The 23,812-nt window shown below is 45.7% G+C and overlaps 1 protein-coding gene across 13 annotated transcripts in view; it reads left to right on the top strand.

Annotated features, from left to right (window-relative positions):
- Positions 1-23,222, top strand: part of LOC118211655 (serine/threonine-protein kinase WNK2-like) — a 29,551-nt gene extending 6,329 nt beyond the window's left edge. Inside the window, exons 2-29 of one of the 13 annotated variants that reach the window (XM_035389031.1) lie at positions 1,590-1,762; positions 1,884-2,104; positions 2,474-2,631; positions 2,962-3,050; positions 3,297-3,516; positions 5,372-5,699; positions 5,998-6,299; positions 6,552-6,710; positions 7,220-7,351; positions 7,590-7,760; positions 7,995-8,459; positions 8,754-8,888; positions 9,277-9,326; positions 10,070-10,232; positions 10,851-10,967; positions 11,188-11,343; positions 11,726-11,777; positions 11,945-12,043; positions 12,443-13,125; positions 13,446-13,503; positions 13,994-14,070; positions 14,385-14,977; positions 15,478-15,692; positions 16,091-16,273; positions 16,615-16,716; positions 17,070-17,114; positions 18,224-18,549; positions 18,649-23,222. In XM_035389031.1, the coding sequence (XP_035244922.1) occupies positions 1,590-1,762; positions 1,884-2,104; positions 2,474-2,631; positions 2,962-3,050; positions 3,297-3,516; positions 5,372-5,699; positions 5,998-6,299; positions 6,552-6,710; positions 7,220-7,351; positions 7,590-7,760; positions 7,995-8,459; positions 8,754-8,888; positions 9,277-9,326; positions 10,070-10,232; positions 10,851-10,967; positions 11,188-11,343; positions 11,726-11,777; positions 11,945-12,043; positions 12,443-13,125; positions 13,446-13,503; positions 13,994-14,070; positions 14,385-14,977; positions 15,478-15,692; positions 16,091-16,273; positions 16,615-16,716; positions 17,070-17,114; positions 18,224-18,549; positions 18,649-18,942 (5,766 nt within the window). In that variant the 3' untranslated portion in view covers positions 18,943-23,222. Of the gene's footprint in view, positions 1-1,589; positions 1,763-1,883; positions 2,105-2,473; positions 2,632-2,961; positions 3,051-3,296; positions 3,517-5,371; positions 5,700-5,997; positions 6,711-7,219; positions 7,352-7,589; positions 7,761-7,994; positions 8,460-8,753; positions 8,889-9,276; positions 9,327-10,069; positions 10,233-10,850; positions 10,968-11,187; positions 11,344-11,725; positions 11,778-11,944; positions 12,044-12,442; positions 13,126-13,445; positions 13,504-13,993; positions 14,071-14,384; positions 14,978-15,477; positions 15,693-16,090; positions 16,274-16,614; positions 18,550-18,648 lie in introns of those variants that run through there. The other 12 variants (XM_035389028.1, XM_035389030.1, XM_035389026.1 and 9 more) reach the window with 12 other exon arrangements.
- The last annotated feature ends 590 nt before the right edge of the window (positions 23,223-23,812 follow it).

The following is a 23,812-nucleotide window of genomic DNA, read 5'->3' as shown; positions in this document are numbered from 1 at the left end:
GCAGATGTCCGTCTCGCCCCTGCCGCTTTAGAGGCCTGCTTAATCCCGCCCACTAAAGAAGCCTGTTTAGTGACGCCCACTGCAGAGGCTTGTTTAACCACACCCGCATCAAAAGCACTGCCCACTCCGACTCTGAAACCGCCCCAGAATTCATTTTAGCCCTGAATGGTGTCCTGCCATCTACTGTTGCTGGGAGAGATAGTGTATGGTTTATAGTTGTACTGGGTATGGGAATTAAAAATTAAGAGATTGTGTTTATTTATCATTTTGGGAGATATCCATGGTAAGGTATTTTGGCCACTGTTCCTATGAAAACACTGGAATAAGGAGATATTACACATATATATGATTAACAAACATGTATTTCCTGGGCAATTTACTGAGCATAAAGGTTTAATTATCATCCATTAATTCATGTGGATGTGTACTGAAGCTTATGAGTACAAAAGACTCCCATCAGGATTTCAGTCCCTTGTCAGGAGACCAGTTCTCTGACCACTACACCACACTGCCACAGTTGCACAAGACTCAAAGCCTTATCAATGATTTCCTGACGTGTGAAGTGAAGTGTGCTGTTTTAGGAGGGGGGGTGAATTGTGCTGTTTAAGGAGGGGGGGTGAAGTGTGCTGTTTTAGGAGGGGGGATGAATTGTGCTGTTTTAGGATGGGGGATGAATTGTGCTGTTTTAGGAGGGGGGGGGGGGTGAAGTGTGCTGTTTTAGGAGGGGGTAAAGTGTGCTGTTTTAGGAGTGGGGTGAATTGTGCTGTTTTAGGAGGGGGGGGGGGTGAAGTGTGCTGTTTTAGGAGGGGGTAAAGTGTGCTGTTTTAGGAGTGGGGTGAATTGTGCTGTTTTAGGAGGTGGGATTGGTGAATTTTTGGAAAGGAGGGTCAATGAATGCTCTGCGAGAGCGCAGAACAGAATTGAACAGCAGTTTTCACAGAGCGATGAGTCATCCTGAGACAGTGCCACCAGCTCCAGGCTTTGAGGGTAAAGCACATTATGCACCTGCACTGGAGAATTACATTGCCATGACAGAGCAGTATGCATCCCCTCCAGAGAGCATCAAACACCTCCAGAGAGTTACACATGTGTACGCACGCGCACACACGCATGCACACACACATGCACACACACACACACACACGCTCACACACACAGTTACATACACATTTAAACATGTGCACTTATACACACACCACACTCACATGGTACACTGAGAATTCTAGTAAAATAGAATTGGGCATTGACAGGAATGCTTCTAGAATGACGTGTATTTAATAGGATTTCAGTTTGAGATCCTTAGCCCAGGATGGGAAGAGAGTGCTACTTATTCATAGTATTAATTATTTGTAGAACTTCTAAATACTTAAATAAAAAAATAATACAGATATAAATATCTTCCTGATGCCTGTCCATTATGACTGTGACTGGGGGAAAAAATAATAACCTACTTAATGTTCTGTGGGTAAATAAATATAAAACACGTTATTGTGATTGTACAGTTTGCTGTGCTGATAGCTTTCTAACTCTCATTTCCCTCTCTCCCCCACCTCTCTCTGTCTCTTTATTTCCCTTTGTCCCTCTCTCAGGATCGTAAGCTGTCCAAAGCAGAGAGGCAGAGGTTTAAGGAGGAGGCGGAGATGTTGAAAGGGTTACAGCACCCCAACATTGTGCGCTTCTATGACTTCTGGGAGTCACTGCTGAAAGGGAAGAAGTGCATAGTGCTGGTCACAGAGCTTATGACATCGGGGACCCTAAAAACGTGAGTGCCCCCTCCCCCGCCCCCTCCCCATGGGTGGTATTGGATATCTGAAACAGCTGATCCTTACCTGCAGGTAACATATGTGATATTAAGCTTCTGAAACAGCTGTTCCTTGCGGCAGATATCTGAAGCGGTTTAAGGTGATGAAGCCCAAAGTTCTGCGCAGCTGGTGCAGGCAGATCCTGAAGGGCCTGCATTTCCTGCATACCAGAGCCCCGCCCATCATTCACCGTGACCTCAAATGTGACAACATCTTCATCACGGGTCCCACTGGCTCCGTCAAGATTGGGGATCTGGGGCTCGCCACCCTGAAGAGGACCTCCTTTGCTAAGAGTGTCATCGGTAAAGAGCTCTGTCTGTGCCATTTAGGGTCACACGGACTCACCTTAACTGCACTTGTTATCGATTCCCCATTTGGCAATGTTATCAGTCGTTCAGGATTGATTTTCTGAAATGTAATATGCCCAAAATACGGTCAAGATCCTGAACCAATTGTCTGAGTCATATTTCCCTGGGCTCCTTGGGAAAGTAGAGAGGGGAGAGTGCATTGGGTTTATGTCCCTGTGTAACCTGCTCCAGTATGGACTATGCCAGATAACAGCTTCTTTGACTGTCGTGTGTGACCACTGGGTTGAACTTAAGTAACTCCACTGGGCTGGACTCTCTTGGGTGGGGCTGCAGTAACTGGCTGTTTTCCGATTTCCTGCTCAGGGACTCCGGAGTTCATGGCCCCAGAGATGTATGAGGAGCACTACAACGAGCTGGTGGATGTGTACGCCTTCGGAATGTGCATGTTGGAGATGGCCACTTCCGAGTACCCCTACTCTGAGTGCCAGAACGCTGCACAGATCTACCGCAAAGTCACCAGTGTATGTTTTCCCACCGCACTACACTAATATAATTATACATTAACCATCAGTGTTCTGTGTAAACCAATCACATGCTTACATTCACCATAAAAGTTCCCTCTGAACTAATCATATGTTTACATTCAGCATCAGTGTTCCCCCTACACCAGTCTTAACCAAATGTGAACCGTCAGTGTCTAAACCAACCACAAAAATGCATTTGCTTTCAGTGTTCCCTGTAATCTAATCAGAAGAGTATGTTTAGCCTCAGTCCTAACTGGAAGAGGCACTGGTGCACCATGATTTGATGAGGAGTTTCCTCTGAACTTGTTGTCTTTTCTTTTTTACCAGGGCGTGAAACCAGCCAGTTACAACAAGATCACAGATCCTGAAATTAAGGAGATTATAGGAGAGTGTATCTGCTACAAAAAAGAAGAGAGGTCAGTGCGTCTGTTGCTAGCTGTAGTGTACTCTCTAATCAACTCTTTTCCAGGTGTGAATACTTTTCAGGGATGCGCAGTGGTTTGGAAATGAGAAATCAGAGTGAAGAATGTGTAGTGTGATAGTGTGCAGTTCTGATTAGCTGGACTGTGGTACTTGCATAATGCAGTGATATATTGATTTGAGTGTATTGCAGTGAGGCGCAGTGCTTTGTGTGTAATGCAATGATGGCTCTGTTTTGGCAGGTACTCCATACGGGACCTCATGGACCATGCCTTTTTCGCAGAGGACACAGGGGTGAGGGTGGAACTCGCAGAGGATGATGATGGAAAGAAGACTTCAATCGCCCTGAAACTGTGGGTGGAGGACCCCAAAAAACTGAAGGGCAAATACAAAGACAGTGGAGCGGTTGAGTTTACCTTTGACCTGGAGAAGGAGGTCCCAGAGGATGTGGCTCAAGAAATGGTCAGTCTATAGCACTGAGGCCTGCTCAATGTGAAATACATGCACCATGTGAATAAACATCTCCATGCTTAAGACGTCAGCCATGTGAATGACACCATGCTAAATCCATTTGGCATGTGATTGGCCATCACCGGTATGGCAATGGTCATTCACGTGGCATGTGATCATTGCCGTATTAAATGCATTCACCATTTTAATCACAATAAACATGTGAGTGTTCAACATCACACTAAACACATTGAGAACAGTTTAGCCATGTGTTTAACACTGGGCATGAAAATATGCTCCTGAGACCCGGCAGGAAAAAAAGTGGGTTCTATTAGCTGAAAAATTAAAGTTTTTAAAACACAATTAAAGTTTTTTTTTTTTGTTTTCCATGATTTTCAGTAACTTTTCCATGACTGCTCTGTGACTTCAACCTATATTTTTTGTGACAAACATCCAGCCTTAATGATTATACACACCTGCTCACACACATGCACACACACCTACACTCACAGTTATCCTTGGTTTCATAGTCCTCTCTTCCCTCTTTCTTTATGTGATTGCTGCAGATGGTGAGGCAATTTGGTGCAGCACTGCAGAAAAGCTCATTTTAATCCTGTTTATTCATAAACTGCTTCTCTTGGCAGGCTCCTAATCTCTGTGTCCAGAGTTGGTCCAAATTTAGCCGCTTTAAGACTGTGATCGACTGCATTCCAGCCACACTGGGGTTTTAGGTTCCTTCTCTATCTTTATTTGAGTAGAATGGCTGCACCTGCTTGCATTTATTTGCATGTTTTATAAAATTGTGCTCTACTTAATTACAGATTACTGTGGTGTTGTCTTCCAGTGGTTGTCAGTGACACCAGGTTGTGTACCTGCAGCAGCACCTGTCAGGGTTGTAACCTTATGGGTTGCAAGTTTATGCTTTTCTAAGGAATCAATAGTTAGTCACTTCTAAGAAATCACAACCTTGTGTACTTTGGGCTTCATTTGGAGACGGCGATTTAAACAGGCTCAACCATTGACCTGTAACATATTGCTAAATCTGATGGTACCAAATTCTCACAATCTGTAACCTCCTTCTCCAGATTGACAGAGAGAGAGAGAGTGTCTGAGTGCATTTCTGATGACAGTGCTAATTCTCAGGGCTGCAGGGTGTGTGTCTGTGATGTCAGGGTAGGGGAAGCAGTCTGGGTACAGAGCTGGATTTGGATCTGAAAGTGACATATGATTTTATTGCCTTTTTTACTGCAAACTAAACACAATGTTACTTTTTAAGGTCTTTGCACCTGATAAGCAGGGATCAGTTCCACTAATTCAGTTCATGATCAGAATGTTTATATTTCTCAATTTCAAAATGTCTCCATTCCCATCCAGTTCAGATGTCATCGCTTAAAGATTATTGTAATTCAGCAGTACACAACTCCAGTCCTAGATTTTGCAGTGTCTGCAGGTTGTTGTGATTTTCTTTTCGGTCAGAAGCCAATTCAGGCTTTGGGCACCGTGTGTGTAGACTCCTCAGGCAATAAATTTAGATTGCAACTGAGATTTTGCACTAAAGTTCTGCAACACGCAAGAAAACAGTACACACTGACCATCCAGGACTGAAGTTGTGCGCCCCTGCTATAATTAAATTTTATGATTCTCTTCACAATAATTTTTTTAAATTAGCATGAACATATTTATGTGCAATTAAGAAAGTATGAAAGCATGCCTCCCGCACTTCAGTCTCATGAATAATAATGGGGTGCATTTAAGTGGAGTCTTTCATGATGTCATAGTGCTTTACAGTGAGCAGGAGAACTCACCACTACCACCATTTAGAATTGTTCAGCCAATTAAACTCATTGTGAATGAAAATTATTGACAGGTGGAGTCAGGCCTCTTCCAGGAAAATGACGTGAAGATTGTGGGGAAGTCCATACGAGACCGGGTTGCCCTGATCCAGTGGAAGCGGGTGAGGAGGGTGAAGGGGGTTCCAGCATGTGACAGAGAAGAACAAGGAGACCAGGACCGGGTGCAGGGGGTGCATGAGGTGCAAGAGCCAGAGCCCCCAAAGGTGCAGCTTGCCCCTCCGCTGCAGGTCCCTGCTGTTAAGTCCCAAAGCTGCCAGCTGTCTCAGCTCGAGCCAGAGGACCCGGTGTCTGACCACAGCGCTCCAATCATCAACCTGCCCGGCAGCGCCACCTCTGACCAATGTGAGACATTGCAGCCTTGTGTGGGAATTATGTGCATGTACGCTTCCTGCACGTACACATACCACATGCACACACACACACACACACACATACACACACACGTCATCCAGGTACTCACACTCACACACAGACACACACATAGACATGCTGAACAATGCTGAAATAAAGCCAGTGTTATGCTCCAGTTGCTAAGTATGCTGTATATGTATATATGTGTGTGTCATTTGTTGTATCATACATTCAGATAATTAAAAGGTGAGAATTGTTTTTCATGTGAAGGTGTGTTTCCTTTCTGCAGCAAACGGAACCTTTGACAGTGGCTTGAGCTCTGCAGTATACTCTGACAGCCAGCACAGCAACCCCTACCAATGCCAACAGGAGCCCTTTCCCATTATCTCCTCATCTACACAGCAGGTGTGTAGCCCTCCAGCAGAGCCCTCATGCTCCCTGCCCCAGGGGGCCTATCAATCTTCAGCACAGCTGTATCAGGGGGCCCACCCCCAGGCCTCAGACCACCTGAATCAGGAGACCTATCCCCAATCTTCAGCACAGCTGTATCAGGGGGCCCACCCCCAGGCCTCAGACCACCTGCACCAGGAGGCCTATCCCCAATTTTCAGCACAGCTGTATCAGGGGGGCCACCCCCAGGCCTCAGACCACCTGAATCAGGAGGCCTATCCCCAATCTTCAGCACAGTTGTATCAGGGGGCCCACCCCCAGGCCTCAGACCACCTGCACCAGGAGGCCTATCCCCAATCTTCAGCACAGCTGTATCAGGGGGCCCACCCCCAGGCCTCAGACCACCTGCACCAGGAGGCCTATCCCCAATCTTCAGCACACCTGCACCAGGAGGCCTATCCCAAGCCCTCAATGCAGTTGCTACAGGGTGGTTATCCCCAGTCTGCAACACAGCAACCCCAGGAAGCCTATGTCCAGCCCTCAGTCCAGCTGCTCCAGGGGGCCTATTCCCAGCCTTCAACCCAGCTGCATCCAGGAGATTACCATCAACCAGTGAGTTTCTTCACCAGAAATGTCCTGTTGACTGCAAGCAAACTGAAAAACTGTCAACATTATCTATGCTTAGACAAAGCTATAAAGCTAATGCATTGGAAATTGTGTCTACAATATGGGAATACAATTTGTAAGACGGTGTGTATCTTCAGTGGCGTAGGTTTTGTTTGAACATTTGGGGGGACACATTAAGCGGGGGGTTTGGGGGTTCTCCCCCAGGAAATTTTGAGTGTTAAACACCTCATTTCCTGCATTCTGGTGAATTTTTCTGCACCAATTTGTGCCTTTTCTGCATCAATTTATGGTGGAAATAAAAGTCCTCTGCTTCGTTTTTTATGGGGGGGACAAATGCACGTGTTCTAAATATTGAGGGGGACATATCCACTGCGCCCCCCCCGAAATCTACGCCTATGTGTATCTTTGTACAACATACCTCGGCTGGCTATTTTACTCTTGTCACATGTATAGCTTTATCTGCAGCAAAAAAAAGTTTTTATTCATTCCAATAGACTGCGCAAAGCTTCCAACAGGCTGCTCAGCCATGCCAGCCCACAGAACAGAGCTTCCAGCAGTCTGGACAGCCCTGCCAACAGTCTATGCAGACCTTTCCAGCTGCATTGTCCCCTCCAGCAGCCCAGCAGGTGAGTGTGCTGCGCACTACAGGGCTGTACTTTTTACTCACCGCCACAAACTCAGGATAGCTGTGGCTCTGCACCTCACACCACTTATCCCTCTCCTCCCCTGCTCATCTCCTCTCTCTCCCTGCTTTCCCACTATCTCCCTTTTCTCTCCTTTTCTTGCTCCAACTCTCTTCGCTCTCTCTCTCTCTCTCTCGCTCTCTCTCTCTCTCTCTCCCTCCCTCTCTCCCTCCCTCTCCAGGACTGTCTCTCAGAGGGCCCCTCCCAACCAGGCCATGACAGACAGCCCCACGTGCAGCAACTCCACCAAGTCCCACCTACTGGGCCAGGCCACACCTCTCATACTGTGGTTCTGCCCGTCCAAACCTCTCCCCAGTTCCAGATCTCCACAACCTCACCACCCTCTGCACAGGTAGCCCCACATCTGCCACACGTCCCCTGGCTCATCAGAGGATTGAAGGGAATAATTAAGTTGTTATGTGTTGTTCATTAGTGCTTGTCCCCACAAAGACTAATAAATCTGACTAACTAGACGATCTTTCATTTTACAGGGATGCCCTATGTTATAGACAGTGCAGTGCCGTAGCAGATTTCTCTTGTGTCCTCTAAACCTTTTTTATTTGGTCTCTTCTTTGGCATTTCGCAGTTCTCTCTGCCATATCCTGTCATTCCAGCAGGAGGCAGCCTTGCTGAATGTGTTTCCTTCCCGGTTACCCTCGTCCCCCCCACCTCAAGCTTTCCCACTACCAGCATGGTGAGCCCAGCCATGCCCACCCCCATCCCCACAGCCAGCCCCGCCTCCGTCATGCAGTCCTTGCCTCAGCAGTGCACGGGTGTGGTGCCCTCCACCTCTCTGCATCCCACGGCTGTGCCCACATTGCCCCAGCACCAGGGTGCACTCACAGATCCCCCAACCACACAGCCTGCTCGTATCCCAGAGTTCCCTGCAGTACAGCCAGCCCCACCCCACAGTGCCCCTTCTTTTCCACAGCCAGCCCTGCCCTGCCAACCAACCCTGGGCCACACTCTGCCTGATCCAACCCCGCCCCCTGAAATACCCCCACCCTCTCTGCCTGAACAAGCCCTGCCTTTTCTTCAGTCAGTGGTCCAGGTAAACAATCCTGTTTCACCTGGATTCTGCCTTACTTCCAAATTGCGGGATTAATATAAGAATATTATGTGCAGGTTTTAGGTAAAGTTTACAATGTTTATTATTAAGTTAAAGCATACGGTCTGTTGTTATTAAAGAGTTATATTTATTTATTGATTTGCTTTTTTGTTATTTAAATAATTTGTCTTTTATTTGGACTTGCTATTTCGTTCTTATTATTACTGTTATTACAGAGTATCATTAGATTCAGTGTGCTATCATTATAGTGCAGCTGTACTTTAATTCTGAAAGCAGGACCCAGCTCCAATCCTGCAGCCAGCTGGTGCCCTGATGGCCACGCCTTCTACCAATGTCAGCCAACCCGTGAGTCAGTACAGCCTTGTTACCATGGAAATTCCATCCCTGCCACCTGCAGAGCCAAACCTCATGGTACTGACCACACAAACACGCGCACACACACACACACACATACACACACACACACACTCACTCACTCACTCATTACACCCCCCCACTCTCACATGCACACTCACATGTACTCACTCACACACACTTGCACCCTCCCACACACACACCCACACACACATACACTCACTCATGCAGTCTTGCACCCTTCCACATGCACACACAGGTTTACTGGTATGTTGGTGTATCTGTTTGTTGGAGACTTAGAATGTTTCAGTGTTGGTGTTGGTGTTTTAGTGTGTTGGTGTATTGGAGAGTTTGAGGGTCTGTGGGGTAGATTCAGTGATTGTGTGAAAATTACCTACTAAGCATGTGTGTGTTCATGCTGACATCTTTTTTGTTTTAATTGCAGGACTCCAGAGCAGAAAAACCATTATTATATCAAAACTACGCCTATGACAGGTATGCACCTACTCTGACCCTGAATCAGACCTGTCTCAGGTTGAATCTACACTGACTGTGACAGGTTATATCTGTACTGACCCTGGATCAGACCTGTGGCAGGTTGAATCTACACTGACTGTGACAGGTTATATCTGTACTGACCCTGGATCAGACCTGTGGCAGGTTGAATCTACACTGACTGTGACAGGTTATATCTGTACTGACCCTGGATCAGACCTGTCTCAGGTTGCATCTACACTGACTGTGACAGGTTATATCTGTACTGACCCTGGATCAGACCTGTCGCAGGTTGCGTCTACACTGACTGTGACAGGTTATATCTGTACTGACCCTGGATCAGACCTGTCGCAGGTTGCATCTACACTGACTGTGACAGGTTATATCTGTACTGACCCTGGATCAGACCTGTCGCAGGTTGCATCTACACTGACTGTGACAGGTTATATCTACTGACCCTGGATCAGACCTGTGGCAGATGTGCTCTGTGTCTGAGTGGTGCCACACAAACATATCACAATCTGAAATATCTGCTAAAAAGACAGTAAATGGATGTACAGCATACATAATTTTTCTGTTTATTAGATTAATTGTGAAATGATTAAGGTGATTAATGATCTGTGTAGGGTACTTATCTGAGGATTATTGCGTATTCGTTTTTGATTCTTTTATTTAGTGTATCCTTCATTACCTATGTTCTATTCTGAAATTCTGGGGGGGGGGGGGGCGATTCTGTGTTGCAGTGTGAACTCGGACACGGCCTCGGGCAGGGAGATGAGTGACAGCGCAGAAGGGACGACCTGCAGCGGGAAGGCGGAGGGGAAACCACGGAAACACCACCGAAAGTCTGCCCGCACCCGCTCCCGCCAGGAGAAGTCCAGCAAGCCCAAACTGAGCATGCTCAATGTGAGTCCGACCAACAAGTTCAGTGAAAGTCTGATCCCAAGTTCTTTAAATGTAACAGCTTTGTATTTTTGACACTGTAAGTGCCACCTCCCTGCTGATGCCATTTTTCCACGTTTCTCCCTAATCTGGAGTGCATAACTTCTTTTTAATCAGCACTCATTGCCTCTGTCTCACCTATCCATTTGGTAGAGCGTTCTGCTCCAAAAAACATATGGTCTCAGTCTGCACTTTTCACACCACAGTCTATGAGCCAGGCTCACAAGCCGGGCTCTCACAGGCACGAGTTGGAGGAAGATACTTCACACATTATGTGCAGATTAACAATTCCTCTTCAGCCTGTGGGGGTCACTTGTACGATTCTGTCATCCCTGCAAACTTAGACTCAACTGTGAATCACCCTGTGGGGCTGCTTGTAAGGTCAGGATTCAATACCGGACTATGGGGTCCATCCATGCACTAAAATAGTGCCTTAACAAATTAAGCCCCCAGCGGCCTCTCATTGGTTTATTATAAGGCTGTACTGATCATTTTAGCCTAATGAAATTGGGGAAGCATGTGATGAGTTCTGATCTGGTGTGGTTATCCCATATCTCTGACTGGTGAAACCGGCTCTTTCAGGTCTGTGACACAGGAGACAAGATGGTGCAGTGCCAGCTAGAGACTCACAACCACAAAATGGTGACATTCAAGTTTGACCTGGACGGCGACGCTCCTGAGGAAATCGCCACTTACATGGTAGGTCAAAGGTCATGAAATGTGAATCAGACTCTCCTTTCTCAAGTCTGATTCAGTACATCAGGCATCAATATTTTATGTGCATGTAACATTCCTGCAATGTTGGTAGTAATTGACACTTCAATTTCTGTGGTGTTGAGAGTGACCACTCATCCAGCTTTGGCAGAATGAATACTCCTGCAGTGTTTCTGCGATTGATTTTTCTGGCCTGTGGTCGCAGGTGGAGAATAACTTCATCCTGCTGGTGGAGAGGGAGATGTTCATTGAGCAGCTGAAGGACATAGTGGATAAAGCTGAGGACATGCTGAATGAGGAGCTGGAGGGAGGGAGGAGCTCAGATCAGGGCACCAGCCCTGAGCAAGGAAACGCAGAGCAGGTGAGGATCTATCAGCCAACCGTGGGGCTCCCAAACCACAGGACACGCCCACTCAGTCATAGGACATGCCCACTTTCCTACTTTCTGCAGATGTTCAGACCACATACTGACAGGCCCACTCACACAAAAGGGACTCAAAAGTCATAAATACACACACATGCGCACAGTCATGCATGCACACATAGCACTCCCAAATGTGGTAAAACAGATATTCAGGGTTGGAGTCAGCTGAATTTCAGTTGAATCAGTTCAGTTAACTAATACAAAAATACCCACAATGTTCTGTGATTTTTAAAGAAATTAGCTGCATTTCATATACTTGCCTGAGTTGGAATGTAACTGACCCCAAACGTGCTGGTGTTCTTCTGTATCTGTGTTCCAGAATGTGAGGACACTGCTGCCTGATACGGAACAGCCTGTTTACCAGCAGAATGGTAACACCCGCCTCTGCACTGCATCCCTCTCTGTTTAACTGCTGCTTCTAACACCCATGCCTAACATACCGCTATGCGACAGAGCGAAAGACTGAATGATGTGAAAGAATAAATAGAAAACATAACAGGTGGAGGTTTGGGTGTCATGTTTACCTCCGTCCTTACAGTGCTCCATACTGGAAAACGGTGGTTCATCATCTGCCCTGTAGCTGAAACCTCCACCCAGGAAGAGGAGGAGGAGTCACCTAAACAGCACAGCAACACAGGTAACATCACCCCACCTGAACACAGCTACACAGGTAACATAACCTCACATGAGCCCTGCAACACAGGTAACATCACCTCACCTGGACACAGCTATACAGATAACATTACCCCACCTGAACACAGCTACACAGGTAACATCACCTCACCTGAGCCCAGAAACACAGGTAACATCACCTCACCTGGACACAGCTATACAGATAACATTAACCCACCTGAATACAGCTACACAGGTAGTATCACCTCATCTGTGCACAGCTACACAGGTAACATCACCCCACCTGAGCATAGCTACACAGGTAACATCACCTCACCTGAGCTCAGCTACACAGGTTACATCACCTAACCTGAATACAGCTACACAGGTAGCATCACCTCACCCTTCTGTCTCTTTCCCTCAGATCCGCTGGCCAGTCAGTGGCCTGAAGGTGTGGTCAGATCACGAGGCTCCGCCTCCTCACCCTCAGCTACGGCTCCACAATTCTATGGCCCTGTGGCTCCAGCCCAGTCAGAGGGCGTGGCACGTACTGCTCTCCGTGGTTCCGTCTCACCTGTCCAGGTGGCTGAGCTAGCCGAGGAGGTGCCTTGCTGCCCCCTGGTGCCAGCTCTGACCTCTGACCTGACTGGTGACCTGACTGCCATGCCACTGCTCCCGCCCGCCCACAGCAGCCCCGCCCCCGGCCCTCCCCCCCAGCCCGGGCCTGTCCTGCAGCAGCCCTGCGCCACGCCCATCCTGCAGTCATCAGTGGGTGGGATCAAGCAGTCCTCACTACCCCAAAGCCCTGCCCAAGTGTCACAGATCTCCACTCCTGGCCCCGCCCCCATGCATCAGGCAGGGCTGGGCGAGTCAGATGGGGAGGGGCCTCCCAGGGCGGGGCTGGTGGACAGCACCATCAAGACGCTGGACGAGAAACTGCGGAATTTGCTGTACCAGGAGTATGTGCCCCTGTACCCGACCGGCAGCACTGCAGGGACCCCCGGAGAGTATGTCTACTCCCCTGGCCCGGGTGGAGCAGCAGGCGGGTCTGAACGACAGGCTCACGTCCCGTCAGGGGATGGGTTCTCCAGGAAAGGCGACCAATTGGTAAAGTCATTACTGTCTCTGTCCAACAGTGTAATCTGAATAATATCAATCTGCCTGTCTGCAAACAAAACAAATGAACAAAAACTTTTATTCTCAGATCAAGCAATTAGAAATTTACATTAACCTGGAAATAAGGATTTATAATTAAATTATGTTTTCTTATTCCTAACAATAACAACATTATATTTGTATTCCTACTCCAACTATGTTTGAGTTTGATCACACCCTTTTCACCCACCCTCTTGCTTTCCCCCCTCTCTCTCTCTCTGTATCTTTCTCCCTCTCCCTCTCCCTCTCTTTGCTCTGTCACTCTCTCTCAGCCTCAGATCCCAGAGAGACAAGGCAGTCTCAGCTCGCTCAGTGACTCTGTTATCAGTGGTATGTTCTTCATGTTTTGCGCATTTTATGCCACAAACAGAGGCATTTCACTTGACTTCCATGTTGAATTCTCACCAAAACCCAGACTTTGATGTTTGAACAGAGCATTTATTTTGGGGTGTTATCTGATTGTTTGAGAATCCATTGAAACTCTTTCAGCATAAAACCTAACAAAAATGTAAAAAGTGATTTGGCGGAATGTCTTAAGAGTGAAAAAGCAGGAGTGACAAACTTCTGCCAATCAAAGCAGTTTCTAAGTGTGGCAGTAAGTTCAAGCTTTGCAAGAAGCAGTGTGCAGACATTTTTTTATTTATTTTAAGGAATGGTCCTCCGTGTGCACTTGTGTCTGAATTTTCCAGCTGTGCAAACATTCTAAAATGTTGATTGTTTGCTGAATATGGGTCATCAACAGGTTCCCTTCAGTTTGTGGGATAAATGTGTTTACCTGAAGGATGCTGTCACACAAAGATTTGTCATCTTTTTTCAACAGCTTCAGGAAGGGGAGGAGCCAAGAGTCACACAATTTCACATTCTACTTCCTGCTCTGGGGCCAGGAGCCGGTTTAAGGTACTTATTGTGGCATTATTCCGGAAGCAGCAGCTGCAGTAAGTGTGTGTATTTGTAGTATAAATAGTGTTATTGGTGTGTATAGGCCATTTATGACATGATTATTGGAATGCAGTTAGCAATAGGGGTGATTATTGGGCTGAAATTTTAAAGTGGTGATGATTGGAGTACACTGCTGAAAAGGTGATTACTGGGGTGCAATGCTGTATGGGTGAGTACTAGGGCACAGTTTTAAAGTGGGGATTTTTGGAGTTGAGTGTGTTATGGGGTGGTTATTGCAGTGCAGTGTTATAAAAGTGTACCTTTTTATACAGTTTATCATGGGCCCTCAGGACCTCAGTTGGAGTCAGGAGCAGAAGCTGAGGAGCTGGAGTGCCTCTGGCTCTCCAGCACCCTCCGGTGGCTCAGGCTGGGATAGCAAGGCCCCCAGCGCCACCCCTGGCCGGTTCTCTGTGGTCATCGGCAGAGACGAAGCGACTGTGAGGACTCGCAGGAACACCTTCTCCACGACCCAGGACTTCTGCCTCGGCGCACCCCCCTCAGCCCCCAGAATCCCCCCTGTCCCGCGCGCGTACACCTGCAGCCCTTTGGACCGGTCCAGGCGCCCCCGCCGCCACTCCACCGACTCGGGGGAGGAGAGCAGCCCGGCAAAGGTGCCACCTGCTCCGCCTGGCCACGCCCACGGACTCCCCCGGCGCAGGAGCAGGGACCTGATGAAGAAGGCGGTGGCCTTCCTGCGGCGGTCTGGCCGCAGCAGCAGCGTGCAGAGCTCTGATTCGCCCAGCCGGCTGGACGCCACACCCGCCCACCTCTCCCTGCAGTCCTACTACTCCTACGCCAGCAGTGACAACGAGTCTGAGCTCGAGGACACAGACATGAGGAAGGAGTTAGAGAGACTCAGGGAGAAGTACGCTGTGTGTGTGTGTGTGTGTGTGCGCGTGTGGGTGTGAGCGTGAGCATGTGGTGCAGAGTATGTGTATCTGTCAGACTATGTGTGTATTTTTATCTGTGAATAGGCACATGGGAACATTTTTTTCAAGGAGAGTCGTGGGAGCAGTGGTGCAGCCAAGAATTTATTTGGGGACGGGTGGGGGCCCAAGTTCCCGCGACTGTCTGTCAGTGTTTGTAGGTTTTTGTGTGTTTTCTGTCTGTCTGCGTGTTGGCTATTGTGTTGAGTGAGTGTTTTTCAGATAAATTTAGTGTGTTTATTGAATGTTTTTTTGTTAGATTTTAATGTTGAGTGATTATTTTGAGATTTATGTTATTGTGTTGGGTGGGTGTTATGAGGAAAAGAGACTGGTTATTGAGTTAAGTCAGTGTCTTACAAGTAGAGTTTGGTTATACCATTGAATGAATGTTGAGTGGAGAGGCCAGTTAGTCATAGATGCTGTGTTTTGCTATTCTCAGGCACTTGCAGGAGATCTCAGAGTTGCAGGCCTATCACAGAAGAGAGGTTGAGGCACTGTATAACAAACTGGGAAAGGCCTTCCCTCCCACTCTGGGAATGTCCCACACAGCGCCCCCCATTGGCCGCAGGCGGAAAGCAAACAAGCACAGACTGAAGGCCGGAAAACTCTTCAGCCCTTTGGTCCAACAGCTGAAGAGCGCAACCACTAAAAGCAGTAAGTCTGAGAAACAGCCATGACCACCAGTGATTAGCATCACATGCTACAGGGGAGAGCCTGTGCTTATTTAACGTTCCTGAATTACTGGCAAATGTTGTAGCTGTTCCAAATTGGGGGATAAGGGGGAAAAACTGTTAAAAAAACAATGAGTCTGACTGCTGTACCATGATCACTATAAATACATGACCAAAAGTATGTGGACACCTGACACCCAACATCTCATTCAAAATTATGGGCATTAATATGAAGTCGGTCCATCCTTGGTCCATCCAAGGGGTGTCCAGATACTTTTGGTCACATAATGTAGCTTGTCTAAATGGGGTTAGAGATGAAAACGTGTGGGTAGATGAGCAGTTATGAAGGTGCACAAACCATGTTGTGTTTTTCCTCTGGAGGTGAGCCTACGAAAGTGACTGATTCACCATTAAAAGATGTGGGCGTGGCAGATGGCTCCGCCCCCTATGCTACTGCCACTCTGCCCTCCTCGGTACCAGAACCGGTCCAAACACAGCCCTGCTCACTTAAGAGCTCACTTTCCTCTGACAACATCTACACTGGGACCCAGAGCCAGGGCCAAGGTAACACACACATTCTGTATACACACAGGTACACACACGCAAACACACACACATGCATCCATGCATACTATTTATACAAACACACCCTTTGATTGTTGTCAAGAATAAAATAATTATTATCTAGATGCATCAAAAAAATTTCCAGGTTTTATGAAGGAATAAACTATGTTCACAAGCGTACAATATGTAGTATTCATTCATAATTTTACAAACAGTGGGAAATATTTGGCCTGTAAGTATTTTTAAGAAGAGTCTGCACCCTGTCTGGACCAGTCCTGTCCCCACTGGTGTAAAACCTAAAACACTACACCATTTCTTCCTCTCTCTGCTACCACCTGCAGGTTGGAGGCAGCAGCAGCAGCCGGCCGCAGAGAGGGTCACCTACAAGCCAAGCGGCAAAGCGCGGGCTCGATTCCTGGGCGGGCCCGTCTCTCTCTCCATCTGTTTGTATTTTTTCTTCTCCTTCATTTCATCCCTTCTTAGTACTGAAGGCTCTCTGATCAGTTTTAATTATGTTTGGACTGCGTTCATCCTCCTCTTCTCACAGTGAAGCAAACTGTCTTTAGAACCTGAGGGGCAGTGAGATGGTTCCAGAATGTTCAGAGCCTTAGGTGTTCTGTCCTGTTTGATTTATGAGTAAAAAAAACACCTCCACCTTCTGAGATAATCTTTTTTTCTCAGTGTGTTGAATGTGATCTGACTGTGGGTTTTGACTGTGTCCTAACTGTGCTGACAGTGGGTTCTGACTGTGGGTCTTCAGTGCGCTGAAAATGTTCTGACTGTGCTTGCCTTATAGGGTCCACTCTGCGGCGCTTGTGCGTGGGTAAAGATCGTGGAAACAGTAACTATCTTTTAACTCTCCCTCTCTGCCAGCATGCGCATGCTCTGGGTTTACCTGGTATGGGGCTTCCAGACCAGCTGCATGTGTGTCCTCCAGCATGCAGCTACGCTTATTTCTCGAGCACGGCCTGTTGAGAGCATTAGAGTATACGACAAGGTAGCAGACTCCAGTCCTGCAAAGCTGCAGTGTCTACTGGTTTGTGGTGTCTCTCAGCACATAAGTGAAACATGTAAGTCAATGATGGGCTGAAGAGTCTGCACACCTTGTTTTCAGGGTCTAGACTGGTTGCCATTTGAAAGGAAACTGCAAAAACCTGCCGACACTGGAGCCCTCCAGGACGCAAGTAAGGATGTGCCTTGGTGCCTTGTGTCTATCTGTGCACCTTTTCGGTTTGTGTTTAAAATGTTTGCGATTGACTAAAGAAGCTGGTTGGCCATTCGCTACTTCTTTTGAAGAGTTATTTTGCTATGGGAATGCTGCATGTTTGGATGTGTGTTTCCTGCTGTATGTTTATGTAGAACAGTCTTGAGATACAGTAGACACAGGTGCTCAAGCATGAGGACTGTGTGTTTTGGCCTGGCCCTTAGACTGCAATATGCGCATGTGGTCCGTCAGTGCTCCCAAACGGTCCAGGACTCCAGGTGTAACACAATGTCTCTGCTGAGTCGCTTACTGTCTTTTGACTCAACAAAACACTTCTTCACACTGCACCTCGGCTCCTATTGCCTTGATTCTCTTCTCTGTTAAAAGCTACTGTAAAGCTACTGTGCCGTAAAGCATAACTACTAGCTTGACTCCTCAAGCCCAGGCTCCAGAACTTAGGAGTTGTTATTGTGCAATAAAAAATTACAAAACTGCACAGCATTTCTCCACATAAAGCAAATTACCATTTCACATAACACATAGTTCAGTTGCTTTGTCTTCTGGTGTACTGATTTCTCTACTCCACCCTCTTCTTCCTGCAGGTGAGTTCAGGTATTTATCCCTTTTGTTAAGAACTGCCTGTGCAGTCATGCCACAGCATGTGCTCAGAAAAAAATGAAGCGTGTTTTTGTGTGCATGTGTGTATGAGACCTGTTAGACCCTAATCTGTGACATTGGTGTTGTAGGGTCATCCACTAGCAGCACAATGGCCACAGCAGCATCCAATCAGCAGCAGTCTGCAATGTCTTCATCTCCTCATCATCAGCAAATCACAGGGTTTGCCCAGGCCCAAGCGAATAATAGCAACAACAAGAGGGGCTCCTTCGCAGACGACCTACACAAGCTGGTGGATGACTGGGCTCGAGAGACACTGGAGGCTACGCTGGCAAGGCCTGCTCCCAGCCCAGATAGCTCCACCTCCAGCTCAAACAGGTCCACCCCTTCCCTGAGACGCCCCACCCCCAACCATGCTGGACTGCAATGGCTGTGGAATGAGATTAGTGCCACCGAGGTGAGGGAGGGGGGCCTTTAAGAGGAGTAGGGTAGCAGTGTTGAGTAGTGGTCAGAGCACTGGCCTTTATACTGAATGGCTCTTTCTCTCCCTCTCCAGGTGAATTTAGGCAGCCCCCCTCTGCCCCTCTCCTGTCCACCATTGGCTGTGTGTGACCCTGCCCTGCCCCCTGCCGTGAGCTGCACCCCTGAGGCGGGGGTCCTGCCCGGCTGCCTGACGCCCACACGCCCTCTAGGACGGGCAATGTCTGTGCCCCTGTATGCAGCACTGTGGCCAGGTGGGATCAATTCAGGGGTCACCTCAGGGGCTGTGGTGTGCCCCTTCATAAAGGGCCCAGTGCCCCAGGCCACATTGCTCCAAGATCCTGTCATAGGGATCATAGACACCACCTAGCTGGGGTTAACTGAATGCAGCATGCCTCAAAACCCTGTGCATATGTATAAAAGGTGTGAATATATGCGTAACGTGTACAGTATATTCCCGTGCGCATGTGTGTGTAGATACCGTGGATGCTTGTGGGTATGCTGTGTGGGTGTAGATATCCAGTTTGGGTGTAGACATCCTCTGGGGGTGTAGATATCCTGTGTGCGTGCTGTTAGCGTGTGAGTGTGTATATACTCTGTATGCTTTACAGCCATACTGTATAATGTTGTCATGCAGTCACTGTGAAACAGTTCCACTCATATTTAATATTGACATTAGTTTTGGGACTGATATTTTCAACCTAAGACACATTATTAAGTTATATGCTCCTATTTAGAGAATAAAAGAGAAAACGCTGTGATGCTTGGAAATGTGTCTAACCGAAGTTGAACAGGCAGTTTAGGTGAACATCCCTGAAAGTACAGAAGTGCCTTGAACAGTGCTTTCCAGTGGATCCAAGGGTGTCCGAAAGATTTGATTCTGTATTGGTTGCCATAAGGTTCTACTTTTTACTGATCTGAAAATGCATTTGGTTCCTGAATCCTTCCGTGCCCAGAGCTAACAATTTTTGATTCTCAGAACATTTCCAGCGTGTAGATTTGTTTCCGGTTTCCTGGATGTCCCATGAACATTGTTTGTAAAGTCAGTCACAAGGAACATTGACAAAAAAACCATTGAGGGATGTTGCAAGTAAATTTGTGTGCAACATCCCTGGAATGCTTTTTTCTGTGACTTGTTTGGAATGTTTGAGAAACACGCTCATTGTAATGTTGCATCAGAACTAAATGGGATCTACCAAATCAACCAAATCTAACCAGAATCTTCCCCAAAGTTTTGGAAATGTTAGCTGGGGCAGCACTCAGTGTGGACTGTGCATTTCAGGGGGCTGGCCTGTGATGTAGTCTAGGGCAGGGCTTCACGGAGAAGGGTTAGGATTTGTCATTGGAGGTCTTTTGTGTGCATCTGTTTCTCGCTGCATTGGGGGCTACTCTGCTGTCAATCCAGTATATAGCTTGGGGAGTGGTGTCTGAGCTGCGGCATTGACTCTGGGACAGAGCTTTTCAGTGTAAAATAATCAGTGCAATTTCAGTGATGCACAATGCTTGTAAATGCTGAAAAATTGAGTTTCAGATTATGATATGCATTCAGGCAAGGAGCCTTAATAAGTGTTCACTAGGCTTCTCTAGACTTTTAGTGCTGTGCTCAACAGCTGTAGACTGCATATGCGCTTACATTAGCATCTTAGTTAGGTCCTTTTTTATGTTTGTTTCATTAACGTATTATGACCTTTTTTGGGGAGGGAAGGCATTATTATCATTTATAATTTATTTACAATGAATATAATTGCCATTATGAAAGGTTCACACATGCAGTATGTACTGTATCAAAAGTTGGTGACATCTCAGAGAGTAGGCTGACTGGGATAACAGTTTTTGTTTTACTTGGACCAATTTCCAAACTATTTCCACCATGCAGACCAGTAATGATAAAAATTCTGCCACATCTTTATTTGCAGAGCTTCAGTCTTCCTGAGAACTGCTCCAGTCTGCTTTGCCAGGCAGTCTAATGGGGCTATGCAAACGAGCTTTGAAATGCCCATAAAATACCCTCCCTCAAAATGATAACTGAATGGCCTGAAGGGGGCATTCATTGTCCAACAGTCCATTACCAGGCATTTGGAATTTCAGCTGACAGACTACTTTATTTAGCAGAAGCATACATTGTTCTCGGTGAGAACTACGACAAGCAGAGAAGGAAATTGCTGTAGTGAACAACTCTACCAACACACCCCCCTGTGCAAATGAATACAGCCTGCCACAGTGCAAGTAAGCAAGTGTTTCTGCAGTGCACAAAAGTATTGATAATGAACATTATTATTACAGTCTGGAGCAATAACCACTCACAGTTATCTATTTAATACAGGTGTATATGTTAATCAAGCTTTAATTTGGTGGAAAACCACATTTAGAATGCATTTGTTTGCATGAAAAGCAGCGTGGAACAGTTGTTGGGGAGACCAAAGCTCCACAAAGGTTTATGTGACAAAATTATTATCATTGCTAATCAGTATGGTGGAATTAATTCGGAAAATGGGTCCAATTAAAAAAAAAAAAGACAAAGTTAACCTTTCAGCCTGACTTGGGAACAGCTGTGTGATAAGAAATAGTGGCCGACTCACGTGCTTCAGAGGAAAGCATGTGCTTGTCTGCATTGTTGCAGCAACGAGCAACCATATACAACTGGCCGTTGAAATTTTTGGCCTGGCTTTGGGAAAGAGAAGCAAGGGCTCTCTCAGCTGTACTCTTAATTTGGATAGTCTTATTTACACACCAAAATCTGATATGTTTGTGTAGAAACAAGTTACTGGGCTTCTAGTATTTTTCTGTGTTTTGGATTTTCCATATTTAAGGTTAACCCAATTTAAAAAAGAACTTTGTTGTGGATTGTGTCACAATATTATTGTGTATTAATTATTACATTTATAATGTACACCTGGAAACAAAACATTGTATGACACCTGCAAGAGTATCAGTAATTGGCACTTGAAAACTGACCGTGTAAAACCTTGCAAATAAATAGAAATATCCCTGACTGTATTGAACTTTGCTAACAAACATAAATGCTTATGTGCCCAGTGAAACTGTGAAACAGAGGCTCAGCATTCTTTGTTGTCTGCAATGATGTTTGCTGACACATGCCAACAGGCAGTGGTGCTGCTCATTCGGGTCTTCAATAAATAATATAAGTGACTTTAGTTCCTGTCCTTCCTCAAATGTACAGTATATTATTCCATCAATTCAATTTGAATTGAAATTTTATAAATAGTATGCAGAATCCTCTGCTTTAGCAAAATACTTCCAGTTCAAGGAGGCCTCTCTTATCTTGTATCTACTATGGTACACCTGAGTCTGTATGTCCATCTGTCCCTCTGTCAGTCTGAACACATGACTTTGTCTATCTGTCCCTCTGTATGCCTGAGTCTGTATGTCCATTTGTACGCATGGTTTTTCCTGGCTCAAAATAGGGCTGAGGTGGTGATTTTGCATGACAGCGACAGCTGACCAGCCTAACTGCCACTATCAACTCAATGTGTTGTCTCCCTATATTTAAATACAATTATAAAGTTCTGTACGAGTCTTTAAGAGACCACCACAATGCATTGGGATGTAAGCTATAAAAAAATGAAACACATAGCTAAAATGAAAAATTGGAACAAGTGAAAAACGTATTGGGGGTTACACATTTGTAAGTGCCAGAATTGTCCTGAAATGCATTTCATATCAATCACTCAAAACTTGCAATATTAACCTTTTATCTTAAAGAATCTAGACAAATGGCACCTTAATATATTTCAATTATTTTTATACATGCACTCAAAGAATGCTTGCACTACCATTTTTGTCACTGGTGTACATTTTAACAACAGAAAAGGTTTTTCTGAATTTTACTTCTCATTTCAATCACTGTAGGTTACTGATAATACAGTAGAGTCCACTTAATAGCACAACTGGATAATTACATAATTCAGGTATTTGCAGAGAATTGCCAAATCCCAAACCATTTCCCATTCGTTCCACAGATGCCTCATAAATAAACTGACAATTCCCTGGAAAGACACAAAAATCGCCAAAATTTGCAAAGGTAGGTGGTTTTTGTATAAAATCATGTCTGTAGCTGATGCCTATGCATCTGTTGTCGGCACTCATTATTTCATGCGATTAAGCGGACTGTACTGAGGGTAATATAGCGGTCATTGTAAACTTAGGCTACATTGTAAACTTGAAAGCAATCAAAACTAAAAAAAATAAATAAATAAAAAAAACTTTAAATGCAGTCTGTTATTTTAATCTATTATATAAATAATTCACATTCACCAAATTGTACCAATACATGCACGGACCATTTCTATTTGTTTGAATTTTTTGCACAATTTCTCCTATAGGTGGCTTGAAAAAAAAATACTGCAGGAAAAACCCTGTGTATGCCTAAATCTGTGCGTACAGCCAAGATTGTATGTTCATCTACACTCCTAAGTCTGTCTGCGTGCTCTTCTGTATGTATGAGTCTGTTTGAATAATGAGTAATCATGAAAGCAGTGGCCAGGGAATCAGATGCGTGCTCTGCAGCTCTGTGTACAGTTACTTCTGCGTCTTCTCCTCCTGGTCACTTATATCTCCTGACCTGGTCAATAGCCCTTAACCACAATGGCTGTACATGCTTAAAGTCAAATAAACTTATTTTGAGCTTGATCGTGTGTCCTGTGTAAGTTACTGTGGTGGTGTATGCAATTATTTATTGTATTATGAATTACAACTTCTTAATCCCCATGCATTACATATGAATAAGTTACATTTATAATTATTGGATTAATTTTATGGATGGTAAAAATATTATTATATACTATTTATTGCACTGAAATAATTCTGAATTAAAGATTTAAATTTAAATGGATCATACCACCAATAAATTGTCTTAAGTAAGTTATGTATGTTTTTTAAAAGTTTTTATGCAGTGTAGGTTGAAAGAAAATGAATTAGCTAGTTAATGTCATATTCTTCATACCACTCTCCCCATTTCATTTATGGTGTCTTTCCAGCTGCCATACCTTGTCAGTCACCTTGCTGACAGTGCAAATACTAATTAAACAAGTGCCGTCACTGAAGCCAATATTCAGATGATATTAAGGGATTTACAATGCAATGCTGCACTCATGGATAAGATGATTGGTTAAGCCACATCTCCTCAAAAATGCCACAGTTATTAAACTGTTATCTACTTTAGGCTTGCTAGCTCTCCTTATCATGATGTGCGTGGTTCAGACAGACAGTACATTCACTAC

Source organism: Anguilla anguilla, chromosome 13 (genome assembly GCF_013347855.1).
Source record: "Anguilla anguilla isolate fAngAng1 chromosome 13, fAngAng1.pri, whole genome shotgun sequence".
Taxonomy (NCBI): Eukaryota; Metazoa; Chordata; class Actinopteri; order Anguilliformes; family Anguillidae; genus Anguilla; species Anguilla anguilla.
This window is presented reverse-complemented; position numbering and strand designations above follow the sequence as displayed.